Below are 13,923 nucleotides of genomic sequence, written 5' to 3' on the forward strand. Positions count from 1 at the left end.
TCAGGCCTGGCCCCCTCTCCTCGTCAGACTCCCTAACATCTCGAAGGCAATACTTTGCAAACTTCATTTCCTCTTTCATGGAAACCACTGTAACCCTTCAGCTCTCCATGTTTCCTCAGCACTGCTTAAAACAAACAGCCAACTCAGGAATAATTAGCCAGGTTCAAGAAGTCACCAAAGCCAATGGTTCTGGCCTTCTGCTGAGAATTCTAAGTGCTCTAGCAGGCAGAAATGAGATGGGGAAATCACCTCAAGGACTCGGCTGTGATCGAAAACCCAGACGGTCGGGTGGAGGACATTGCTGAGCCCCCTGAGGATGCCAGTTTCAGCAGAAAACATGGCACATGCACTGCTCAAAGAGGAAAGGCCCCTACTGGAGACAAATGGAGGCAGAAATCTCTGATAACAACAAGAAATAGAAATGACTCCTGAAGGAAGGGAGACAACACCGATAATGGTGCAAACAAGTGTCCCAGTGACACCTTGTCCAGAAACACCAGCCATGCCGGACACCTGAGTCTCTATGGGGCAATTGTTACTTGCAGGCATTTTAAACCATCACTTTCCCAAACACACACCAAGCTCTTGAGCAGCTGGGACACCATTTCCTTTTCGGGCACACAAGGTAACTTCCCCACACTGCATATTTCCACCAAAACTGAGCACACCATCTGCACCTATGTGCAGTGCAGGAGATTCTGGAAGCGCGCTCTGGTGATGACAGTGCTCAGAGCAAAAGTAACCCTGTCTGCCAGGGCTGGGCTGAAGGAGGGCCCCTGGAGCTCACAGAGGGCTCCGAATCAGCATCTTCCAATGAGCTACAGGCGTGTACTCCAGGCCTCAAGGGTTTTTTATTTCCAGGTTTTGAATCATCAATGCTCATCAATCGTGAGTCCCGACCCCCTGGCAGATTCCCATAGGGGATATCCCACAGGGAGCTGGACTTTTCCATACTGAACAAACAAGGTACATGAGGCCAGAAAACAGCTAGTCCCAATCACTGCCAAGTATATGGTCTCTGCAATGAAACATCTCAGCAATGACCTCTCCCAGGGGAGGGGTTCTGGGACTAAAGCCGACAAGAGTCCTCGCTGCTGCCTTCAGCAAAGCCAGATGTGCAACAGCATTTGAGGCCCATGGCTGCTTCCACTCATCCCACCCAAGGAAGTCCTGGAAAAATCTTAAATAAAGTGCTGTATAATAAAAGGTGGAGATGTGGGGAGTGTGTGTGTGTGTGTGTGTGTGTGTGCGTGCGTGCACACGTGACATGGAAGGGAGTCTGTGCATGTGTGTGACATGGCTAGGAGGTGAGTGACATGAAGGGGTGTGTGTGCATGCATGTGTCTGAGCACACACATGTGCAGGGGTAAGGGTAGGCAGGGCTCAGTGACACCTGAAGTTAGGTACCATCTGTCAGGGCGCAGAAATAACAGGCTCCTTACCTTTCAGTTGGGAATTGTGCACAGCAAACATATTGATGGTCATAAGCTGTAGCATGCGGGTGCTTCCAATGGGAGAGGGGCTATGCTGCAGTAACACTTGGAACTCCTTTAGCACCTTTTCAGCCACTGCTGGGAATGTCTCCATCCTGTACATACAGAAAGCCAATGAATGAAGGAACCCCCAGGACAACAGGAACCTTAGGCTCTCCCAGCAATAACAGACGACTCAACTTAGAGAAGCTTCCCTCTCTATTTCACAAATCTATTCCTATTCTGTGGTTATGCATAAGAATTTCCCTGCTCTGTAAACTCATAATTCATCAGAGCACCAGGAAAGCTTCTGAGGAAAATGAGAATGGCATTAACACACTCCGTCATTTAGGGGGACCAAGGAAGGCCAAAGGCACAGACCTCACACCCCAGAGACCAATCAGTGAGAGGGCTCTGGGTCTCCAGCACCCCAAGTTGAACTATCCAAAGATCCCCTATGGGAGTAACTCAGTTCTTGGTTAAAGTGTTAATAGACCAAAGCTTAATAACTAATTTATTTTTCCAGTCTATGGCAGTAACTGGATATAAGCTGGTGTCAAAGTAGCAGTTTATCCCTGGGGCACACAAACCATTTTAATAAGTGGGGAACAAACTTGCAACAAATTCCTGGGTTGCACTTGCAACCTCAGCCTTTCTGGAATGGAAGGTTGGTTCTGCCTATAAAGACTCCTGAAATCTTTAGAAGCAACTTCAGGAGACCTGGTGCAGTTCAGTTCTTGTCAGGTTTTTCCACACTTTATTCATGCCTGCTCTACCTAAAAGCCCCAAATTATATCAGTTTCTGAAAGGAGCACAACAGCCAGAGACCCCCTGGCTCCCTTCAGTCCTCACCATGCTCCCGCCCTCCTCCCCAACACCCATCCCAGCTCCAGCCGGGGAGCCATGTTTTCAACCCAGTGGAAATACAATGCTCTGGCCAAGTGCCACTCCCAACATAGGCAGGGCCAGTTATGGAGGGAGGCAGATATCCAGCCAGTGACCCAGGGCTCCTAAACAGAGGTCATTCAACCCACAGACTGCCAAGTGTGGCCATTAGATTCCAAACAGTGGTGGATGCCTGAAGCTCCTTTGGCAAGGGGAATAAACCACAGATGAAGCCCTCAGCGTAGGGGCGTGTTCAGCTTCGGTGCCTGAGAGAGAAACCAGGCCCAGGGGCCTCAGGGCCACGATGAATGGTCAAGGTCAGCAAATGTGCCCGTTATCTGTCTCCCCCCCACGCCAATTAAACAAACAAACTGTGGTACACAGGAGATCCAGACTGGGTTAGAGAATAGCTTCTGGGAAGCCACAAGGAAGGGTATCCTTCTCAAAAGGCACAGAATAGTTTCAGGGTATGAAGTAAGGCAACTCTGGCTTCACCAGCAGCCCAGGTCTCAGGCTGTGAGTTGTAGGCTTAGCCAGAACCATAAGCTGAGACAAACATTTACAAAATCCTTGGCTCCCTCGCTATCCAATTGACTCTGTTTCCCCCCTTAGAAAGAATGCACAGGGCACCACACTGCCACTCCGGTGCCTGGCAGTCACGTCACAACGATGGTTAAGTTACACTTTACATTCCATCTCCTCTACTGGATGGTTTTCATTTATACTGGCATGAAACATGCCCTACAGGTACTTCCCCTACCCTCCGCGTGCTATTTCATGTGCCCAATTTAGAAAAAAAAAAAAAATGTGTTTGCTCTAAGAGTTAAACTCTTTGTAGGTTTAGAATGGCCAAGAGTGATATGTTTGGATCTGGCTTGGATCCATTTTCCCCTAAGGGCTATAACAAAGGTTTCATTTTAAATCCTGACATTGTGCAGCGCTCTCCCTGGTCAGTAGTGGGGAGGGGGATCAGCACTTCTCATTACAAGAACAGCAGAATTCACTCTTCTTGAAAAGCAGCCACATTGGGCGAGTTTCAGAGCCATGTGTCTCCGTGTTGAAAGGCAGTAGAGAGCCAGCAGAGAACGACATGACAGAAGTGTCACGTGGGATGGGTTTGACTTCGAAGCTGTGTCTGAGGAAGGCTCTTCTTTGGAGTGGGAATTGTAATCGATCCATCAACATTCCCCAAATCACGCTGAAGTTCCAAACAAGCACCAGGCCAAAGGGCCACATTTTCCTTTAACGGTCAAAAAAAATCTTCTCCCTTCACCACCCCTACTTCATGTGTCAACCAAACACCATTAAAACAAAAGAAAAGTAAATATGCACACTTGAGATCTGAGGGGAAAAGGAGATTTATCTTTGCTCAGTCAATCTAGTTGTGTTTGGCCACTGCAAACTATGGCATTGATAAATCAATGGCTTTGGCAGTGGGAGACCTGGACCTGTTACTAAACCAGCACCCAAGCTTAGATAAATCACAGCCAGTAAGCCCTATTAGAATCCAATAATCCCTGACCCACCCCATTTCATGAGACAAGTCAGTTCTGACACTAAAAAGATAACATGTGGGGAGAGGAAGCTTTTGGATGCTAAAACATACATTCCTGGGTCCAAACAGACACGAGTCTTGCAGTCACCCCAAGGTAAAGAAGTCAAAACTAACGGGCCACCAAACTACAGCAACCACAGAGGGGAGTTACCATAATTCAACTAGGCTCCAGGTTATCCATCAGCTTCAGTATTATCTGGGGCTAGATCAGCTTCTGGTCTGAGCGAGTTCAGATCCCTTTCTTGATTTCCTCTCCCAAGTCTCAGAGAGGGCCACTACTTCAAAAAAGACAGCCACTTTCAGGACAAGCATTTCACTGACTTACATGACTTTCTTGAGAAATGACCTCAGGAGTTGCTCAGTCTCATTTGCATGGGAGTTTCAAAAGACCAGTCAATCACACAAACACCAGGATTGCATCCCACCATGACTCAGAGGGTGACTAACGGGTGGGGCTCTGCCCCTCACTAGGCTGGCTAGACAATTCTCTCTGGATAAAAGGAATCGGGCTTCCCAGCTTTTACTACCTTTGTCATTTTTGTCAGGCTGTTTGTTTTAAGTGAAGAGACACAAAACTGTTCTGAGTGGAAGAAGAGGAAAAGTAAGACTCAACTATTCTGCAGCAATTACTTTTCATCATAAGCTGTCATTTTGGACTGATCCACCAGATTCTAAGGCTGAGAAGGCGAACTCTTTTGGATAGTCAGGAAATTTTTTATTTGAGTTCATTTGGAATCTCATTATTACAAAGAAGGAAACTTGCAGGTGAGGATCTAGCACACTAACTCAAGAATGCACTAACTCACAAAGCTGCCTCCGGGCTTTCCTGGAAGGCAGGCAAAAAGGCCACAGAGCTGGAGCTGGGCCTGGGGTTGCTCTCATTCCAAACTCCCAACTCTCAATTTGTCTTCAACACCTCCCACATTTCACATCTTCTTGCTAATTAGACAAGAGTTCAGGATATTTTGTGCTTTCCTATCTCCCTTCCCTTTCTCTCTCTCCTCCTTCCCTGTTTCTCTTTCTTCTTTCTTTCCCCCCTTCCCATCACTTACAGGCTGCTATACTTGTTTTCAAACTTAAAATGTTTTGCTTTTTCTGCTTTTCAGGCATTGATATTTACACAGTACTTTATTATTTGCAAAGCATTTTACATTCAAATCTGACTGCAAACAAGGCGGGCAGAAAGGGCAAGTATTCTGTCTATTTTACAGAAGATGAAACAGAAGCTCAGAGAAGTGCAATGATGTGTCCAGGGTCAATAGTAAGTGGTCACACCATGCTGCATTTATTCTAAGACAGATCCAGAGCAGAATTCACAATTCACCACCTGCTCTGAGGAGAACATGGTTCTCCTGGAACAAGGTTCCTCATGCCCATTGCCATCTCCTTAAAGCTGTCTCTCTCAGAGGAGTTCAGTTGCCTTCCTCTCTCCCACTGGGACAAAAGACCTTGTGCTCTTCCTCTGCCTAATAACCTGCAGAAGCTCTCCTCAGGGACTGAACATGGGGCCACAAGGAAACCATTTCATACAAATAGAGAAAAAAAAGTCTTATCTTTTGAAAATTATCCAGAAAATGATTCCATAACATTATCCCTCTCTGAAATACACTTTCTTATATTAATTCAAAGATCTCATCTTCTAAATTTTTAATCACAGTTGTAGGTTTCGCCTAATCTGCCCTAATGGTGCCCAGAAGGGAATAACTGCCATAAGTCTGAGCAATGGTCACTGACAGGAGTAGATGACATACATACAGGGCAGGCTCAATGTCCTCTTTAGCCCTGTTTGTGATCCTCATATCTTTAGTGGACCATCTTCACAAAGGGTCAAGCTTATCCCTCTGGGGCTAAACCTTCTAGCACAGAGCCTTCTCCAGATTTGGTCAGGCTGCCCTTCAGATGGCAGCCAGAAAAGCTGGACTCCATGTTCTTTTCATCTTGGAAGGACGTATCAAGATTTGTGCTCTTGGGATATAGCCTTTGAGAGGCACTGGAGCTCAAGGCCCTTCATGACACACAGAGGGGTTGAAGGAGGATGCATATTTCAGAGGGTTAAAAAAAAATGTCTGAGGAAATAGGGCAAGGAGGAAAAGAGCATGATTGGTGGACCTGATACACAGAGAGGAAAGGGAGAAAAAGAGAGAAATGGGTAAGGCAGCATAGTGGGGTACCACTTGCTACCTCTGCCTAGGATATGCTACTGAGACAGCTTAGCATCAGGCCTGTTTCATTAGTAATCACTCAACATCACTCAGTGCTTAGCATGGGGACCACTAGGAGACTGCCTCTAGACTCTCCTGGGCTCTGCTTGCATGATACTGTACTATCTTGTACCGATGAGGTTTAAGTTTTCTCTGTGGATTTACTACTCTGCCTTCACTCTATTAATCAACATTTACTATTAATGTAGCCCCAATCTGCCACAATCATTTTAAATTCTCCTCTATCATTTTTCAACCTGGATTATAGATTACAGATATTTATTTGTGATACTGAACTGAAATACCAAGAAAAGGGCATTTCCATACAGAGAGCAGAACCTCAAAGAGGATCGATAGGAGAGTCTGCTTCACTATTTCACATAGTTGCCTTTTTAAAAAGTAAATAATAAGCCCTAATACTATCTTCACAAATGTTGACTTTGTCTAGGCTTCCAAATGAACCCTCTTAGGCACTTTTTAAGGGGAATGGCATGGCCTAGAGCAGGAGTTCTTAACCTAGGCTAGTGAATTAAAAAAGAAAATATTTTGATAACTGTATTTCAATAGAATTGGTTTCCTCTGCAATCCTATACACTTTATTTTATGCCTTTAAAAACATTCTGAAAAGGGGTCTACCATGACACACAAAAAGGTTGGAAAAAAACCCTAGTCCAGAGGCAAGCGAGAGCCCAGTGGGAGGACTTGAGATGAGGGTTCTTGTCCCAGTTCTGATCCCCCATTTGCTATGTGATATAGGTAAGTCATTTCTCCTCCCTGGCTCTCAGTTTACTGAGAAATAAAATGATGAGGCTGACTTCGATCAGGAGTTCTTAACCTTAACCAGGTGTGTCTGGACATCCAGGGGCCTGTGAATTGGATGAGAAAAAATTCTACTTTTTTTTCCTCTCACTTTGGTTTCCTTGAGAATCCCATGTAATTCATGGTATCCATTAAAAGACTGAGAAGTGGCCCTAGACTTTTGCCAGGGGGGTCCAGAATCCATCTCTACAGGTTTTCCTGGTTCTCTACAGGTTTTCCAGGTATAATAGTCTATACATCTAGGAGGTAAGGACCACTGATAGTCAGGCCCAGTTTGATACATGTTGTATACCCATAGATTCCCCTCCTTTTGCTTGGTGTTTCAGCAAAGGAATAAGCATAATCCACCAAAGTAACCAGACTATCTTCTAAGTTTATATGTAAATGGAACCAAGACATGGGTCAAGAATTTCCCAGCACTTCTACGCCTCTCTTCCAGAGGCAGAGCAACATCTCATCCAAGGGACCTCCTGTCAGGATATTAACCCCATGGGATAGAACAGGTCCAAGTTAAAGAAGAGAAAGAAGTCAGAAAGTCTAATAAGCTTTGAGGGAAGAGGAAGATTTTTCAAATCTTTGAAACAAGAGTTATATCCTAAGCATTTACGTATGGAAGCGCTACATAGCACAGTGGACAGACAACCAAACCTGGAATCAGGAAGACCTTAGTTCAAATGTGGTGTCAGATGTTTCCTAGCTCTGAGACTCTGGGCAAGTCACTTAACTTCCATGTGTCTCAGTTTTTTCATCTGTAAAATGAAGATCATATTGGCTAAGCTGACAGGAAAAGATAATGATAAATGTTGGAAGGGATGTGGGGAAAGCTTTGGGACACATACTTTGTTGGTGGAGTTGTGAATTGATCCAACCATTCTAGAGAGCAATTTGGAACTATGGCCAATGGGCTATCAAACTGTGCATACCCTTTAATCTGATAGTGCCACTTCTGGGTCTGTATCTCTTTAGGATAAAAGAAGGAAAAGGATCACATGTGCAAAAATGTTTGTAGCAGCTCTTTTTGGAGTGACAAGGAACCGGAACTGAGTGGATGCCCATCAGTTGGGAAATGGTTGAGTAACTTATGGTATATGAAATGTTATGGAATAGTACTGCTCTATAAGAAATGACGAGCAGGCTGAGTTCAGAAAACCCTGGAAAGACTTACATGAACCGATGGTGAGTGAATAGAAACTCATTGTACATAGCAATAAGATTTTGTGATGATCAATTGTGATGGACATGGCTCTTTTTTAACAATGAGGTGATTCAGATCAGTTCCAATAAACTTGTGATGGGGGAGAGCCATCTTTTTTATTGCTGCTGTTTGCTTGCTTTTTCTATTTCTTTTTTTCCTTTTTTGATCTGATTTTTCTTGTGCAGTATGATATGCAGTGGAAATATGTTTAGAAGAAGTGTACAATTGGATTACTTGCTGTCTGGAGGAAGGGAGTGGAGGGAAAGGAAGAAGAAAAATTTGGAAAACAAGGTTTTGCAAGAGTAAATATTGAAAATTATCTTTGCATGTGTTTTGAAAATAAAAAGCTATTTAAAAAAATAAAAAGGAAATCATAAGAGCATCTACCTTCCAGAGCTGTTGTGAGAATCAAATGAGATAATCTATTATAAAGTACTATGCACACAGGGCCTGACACATAATAAGTACTATCTAAATGTTAGGTGGTATTATTCCTACTAAAATAGCATTCGGTGTTTGTGGCAGCCCTTTTTGTAGTGGCTAGAAACTGGAAACTGAATGGATGTCCATCAGTTGGAGAATGGCTGAATAAATTGTGGTATATGAAAATTATGGAATATTACTGTTCTGTAAGAAATGACCAACAGGATGATTTCAGAAAGGCCTGGAGAGACTTACACGAACTGATGCTGAGTGAAATGAGCAGGACCAGGAGATCATTATATACTTCAACAACAATACTAGATGATGACCAGTTCTGATGGATCAGGCCATCCTCAGCAACGAGATCAACCAAATCATTTCTAATGGAGGCAGTAATGAACTGAACCAACTATGCCCAGAGAAAGAACTCTGGGAGATGACTAAAAACCATTACATTGAATTCCCAATCCCTATATTTATGCACACCTGCATTTTTGATTTCCTTCACAAGCTAATTGTACAATAATTCAGAGTCTGATTCTTTTTGTACAGCAAAATAATGTTTTGATCATGTATACTTATTGTGTATCTAAGTTATATTTTAATGTATTTAACATCTACTGGTCATCCTGCCATTTAGGGGAGGGAGTGGGGGGGGTAAGAGGTGAAAAATTGGAACAAGAGGTTTGGCAATTGTTAATGCTGTAAAGTTACCCATGTATATATCCTGTAAATAAAAGGCTATTAAATAAAAATAAAAAAAAAATAGCATTCGGAAAAATACTAAAATATTAAACCTGAATTATCCCAGGAGAGCTGAAGGAGACAGAAAAAGCAACTGAGACGTGTGGACCCCACAGTTAGTCACCAGCAAATATACACAAGTCAAGGACCTGTGCTTTCACTGATATGAGATTCCTTCTATCAATGCAAATTCTCTCTTGAGAGCTGGTCCATGAGTTACTGATCAGTGATTAATAATGAATTGGTATGATTCCAAAATCTCCCACCTGAGGGCCCATCTGGACTCATCTGGAGATGAGCCACTCTAACTAAATCTAGTGAAGCTGGTCCTCACGAATTATCCTCTGTCCCTGGGGCCAAACTTGAGGTCCTCCCTATTGTGAGGGTCTGCCAAAATCTGCATTCCCTCACAACCACCCTGGGACCTAGGTGTTATTATGGCCCCCATTTTATAGATGAGGAAACTGAGGTAGAGAGAAAGTAACTTGCCTGTGGTCGCACAGCTAGGAAATGCCTAAAGCTGTATCTGAACTCAGGGTTTCTAAAGCTATGGAGCCTTGTTAAATGCTACCATGTGCCTGGCACTGTGCTAAGTGCTAGGAGTATAAAATAAAAGAGCATAGGGCTCTTGTCTTCAGGGAGTCTACATTCCAGTGGAAGAAAGAAGAGGTACTTAAAGACTATATAGAAGATACATGGAGAGGAGATACAAAGTAATCTTAAAGGGAAATCTAGTGATTATGTGTGTATTTGCAATGACAATTTGTAAAACTAGGTCATCTGGTCTTCTAAAGAAATGTTCAAAAGACAAAGAGATGAAGTGAATTTAAAGCAACAAACATTTGCTTAGTACCCACCATGGGCAAGGCATAGTGAAATGGTGAAAGCAGTAAGAGAAGGTGACTCGGGTCCAAGCTTGTTCATCGACCTACATGTCAGTTCACTGTGGACTGGGAAACCACTAAGACTGAGCTGCTATATTTACTGGTGGCGCAGAAAACTGACCAAAGGGTGAAGGGGCATGGGTCAGAGGGACATGGAGGAAAGGAAATGTCAAACGTTCTCTTTGAGAGAAAACCAGTGAGCAGTTTTCTCCCCAAGGAGGACCCCTGGCAACAGCAGCAGGGAACTCAGCACGAAAGCCCGAGGGTTCTCACTAGAGCCCGAGCACGTGCACATAATGAACAGGAAGACGGAGGAGAGAGAAGAGGAACAGAGGGTGAAGCAGGAGCAGGAGGTGGAAAGAGGTCAGGGAGGAAAGACAAGAAGCCTATGGGAGAACACATCTGAGAAAGGGAAAGGAGGAAAAAAGAAAGAGAAGGGGAGAGGGTGGGAGGAGGAGAGAGATAGAGAAGGGAGCACAGTAATACTTCCCTCCCTGCAGCAGCCCAGCAGGAGAGAGGCTAAAAGGAAGGAGAAACAGAAGGTGGGGGCCTCTAAGAATTCACACCCTGTGCCCTCAGTTCCAAACACAGTCTAGTTGCTAACAATATTAAATTCCAAAAAGACTTGTAATGTAGGAAAATAAAATAAACATCCTGCACACTTACCCAATCCGGGTAAACAGCTTCCCATGGGCATGGAGAAAACTGAGGATGAACCTTTTGTTCAGCTGCATGGGAAAAAGAGAGAGGAGAAAACAATTAAATTCTCCCCAGTTTCCTGTTACTGAACAGAGTCCCAAGTGACACAATAACCTGGCCAGGGTGTGAGGGGTGGGCACTAGGGATGGGAACCAAATGGACATGCCCAGACTCTCACACAGACCCGAGGCACATGCCCAACAGCTGCAGCTCTGGGGGAGCCAAAGGTGACATCAGGCTCGGCGAGACAACAGCACCCTCTGCTGGCAGCTCTCCCCACGTGCAGGACCAGAACAGAATGAAGGTGTGAAATACAAAGGTCCCGAGCTGTGCAAAGGGGCTTTCGGGGACTTTTTTGGGGGGGAGGGGAGGTAAGTGGCAGTGAGGGGAGGTTCTTCCATCTTCCAAATGGCAGATATTCAGCTCTGCCAACAACAAAGGAAGTTGGCCACCGGGGAGTCCTAGGCTCAGGGCTCACTACTGAGCCCGTTTCCATTCCTTCTTCCAGAAGAGCAGTAACACTAATTTCCCTTTATATGAACATAAGCCTTAGAAACAGGTTTGCAAAGCACTTGCCCAGACCCCCTCGCGCTAATTCGGAAGCAGTTTCCACGGCTGCCATGGTCCCCATTTTCCAGATGAGGACACCAAGAGAGGGGAAGTGTGTATATTTTCTACAGGAACATCTTTGATAGAGGGAAGAAGAGCTGGAAGGAGAATCTGAGCATCAACTGACTCAATGAGAGGCCGGCCAGAGGTCTGGATCAAGCAGGGCTACTTCCAAATACATCTCCCAATAACGGGAGGAAGATGCCTGATGTTGCAATCATGTCACATTCTATGGATAGTGTCAGGGATCATGGGCATCTGCAGACTTACACACGTACTTACACTTTTCCCCTTATTACAACTCCAACAAGAGATCTCTGTGAGAGCAAAGGCACAGACCTCCACCTAGACCCAGGTCCATAGGCACAGGAGAGGAGACGGTAGGGGCCAGTCGAGCGTCCCTCCCCTCAAACATCTCTGCAATCTACAGTCTGTTGCTCTAAACCCCAATGACGCCAGGTCCAGGAGGCAGGAGGAGATGTGCAATCCCACAGGGGCTGGGGCTGATGCTGACAACTGGCTCTTCAAATGGAATCTGCTGCCTCTGAGGCAGACAGACTTATGGACAAGGAATTCTTCAGAGGCCCCTGTCTGACCACTTGATTCTGGAGTGTCGTTAGAACAGGCTAAAAGGGCAACAATTATTCCCTCATCAACACAACTCAGGTTTCACTGTTCTGACTACAGATCAGCTGAGAGAAATGCCACTCCCAGAAAACTTTTCGAATTCTAATAGATCCTAAGGACCACAGCAGAGACAGAGCAGTAGTTAAAAAAGCCTGGGCCCAAAAAATCTTGTCTCAGTCACCAGCTGTAAGATGATCATGGGCAAATATCCTAAGCCCTCAGTCTGTTAATCTGCAAAATGAATATATAATTATAATATCTATAGTAATCATTTCAAATGAGACTGATTGTAATGTGCTTTGCAAATGTTAAAGCATTATTTCTTATCATCTCCATTCAATGAAACACAATGAACCTATTTCCCTACCCAGTAAAGACTTAAGTTTTACTTTGCTTTCCTTACCATGCCTCCAGAGAAGAACAGAGAGATAGGAAACTTGGGTTCAAGTTCCAATTCTGTCAACTAATTGCATGACTTGGAGTAGCACATTCTCAGTTTCATCATCCATAAATTGGGAATAATGTGGCTAGCTTCCCCTATTATCAGAAGGTTGTATGATAAAGAGTGTGAGGAGAGGAAGGGATTCCCAAAGCAGAGACTCCTGGGCATTTTCCTGGGGTCCACACCTCCAGTCTCATTAGTTTTGTAAGCTCTATTATCAGTTGGTGTTCTGTAGGAAAATGAAGGGTTAAATGGCTTGGGGACAAAACCAGTGTCAGAGGGGGAACTGAATCCAAGTTGATGCAGAGGCCAGCTCTCTGCCCACCACTCCTAGGGGTGAGTTATGGGTACCAATCAACTAATCCTGAAGGCAGCATGGGAAAGGGGAAAGCGTAGGGTTGGGAATCAGAGGTCTAGGGTCTGAATTAAAGCTCTGCTCCTTGTTGCCTGGCTGACTGACCTAAGCACAGCATCTTCCTTCCCTGGGCCTTAGTATCCCCATTTAGAGAACGAGACAGGCAGCTGAGATGACCGCTTCTAACCCAAGTGCAAATGTTCACAATAACTTTCAAGTTCCTCTGGGATCTTTCAGCTCTGACCCTTCTCATGTACTTTCTTTCATGGGTGGAGCACACACAGGCAACCAAAATCCCAGGCCCCCAAATGGGTGAGCACAAGGCCACCTGGTAAGCTCAGCCTCAGGGCACGGGTCAGGGCATTCTTGAGAGCGCTGCCATTGGGTCAAAACTCTGTGTCACAAAAGCCCTTGAAAAGTCAAGGGTTAGCACCAGTCATTGATTTCAAAGATAGATTATTTACTGAATCTCTTCATCTGTGTGAAGTTGTTAGACAAGGTATGAAAACTTAACCTGGAACACAGGTTCCTCTACCTTAAGGAGTTATACTCTAGTCCCAGGCAAGTCATCTTCTCAGAGGGCCTGGGGGCGGTGAAAGTGCCGTCCTCAGCCTGCCCCACATCTCACTTTCAGTTGAGAGAGGAAGAGGTTATGGAGGAGGTGAAATCTAAAGTAGGCTAGGAAAGGGAAAAAAAAGGAACCCCAGCATAAACACAAGTGGCCCTTAGCAGTTATTGTGCAAATACCAATTTTACATGGCATTTGCAGAATAACTATTAAGTGCTAGCTTAATTTAATTTAATGCCAATTTCGTTAAAAAAAAAAAATTTGACAGACGAGTTGGTCACTTTGATGAAGATCCAATGAACTGGGGGTACTGCAGAGTCATAATCAGCTCAAACTTCTTTGCTTTACTCAATGGGGCATAATGAGACTAATGACCTGTCAACTTCCGTTTTCTCCACCAGAATTGCTCAGGGTGAGATGACAGCTCAATGAATTGCAATTAAGC

The 13,923-nt window shown here is 44.6% G+C and overlaps 1 protein-coding gene across 4 annotated transcripts in view; it reads right to left on the bottom strand.

Annotated features, from left to right (window-relative positions):
• Window positions 1-13,923, bottom strand: part of SMG6 (SMG6 nonsense mediated mRNA decay factor) — a 179,600-nt gene that overhangs the window by 127,678 nt on the left and 37,999 nt on the right. For all 4 annotated transcript variants that reach the window (XM_031967800.1, XM_023503723.2, XM_003770120.4 and 1 more), the window contains exons 9-10: window positions 10,845-10,906; window positions 1,443-1,588 (exon numbers count right to left, since the gene is read on the bottom strand). In XM_031967800.1, coding sequence (XP_031823660.1) covers window positions 1,443-1,588; window positions 10,845-10,906 — 208 coding nt within the window. The remainder of the gene's footprint in view (window positions 1-1,442; window positions 1,589-10,844; window positions 10,907-13,923) is intronic.

The sequence above is a fragment of the Sarcophilus harrisii genome, chromosome 4 (genome assembly GCF_902635505.1).
Source record: "Sarcophilus harrisii chromosome 4, mSarHar1.11, whole genome shotgun sequence".
In the NCBI taxonomy this organism is placed as follows: Eukaryota; Metazoa; Chordata; class Mammalia; order Dasyuromorphia; family Dasyuridae; genus Sarcophilus; species Sarcophilus harrisii.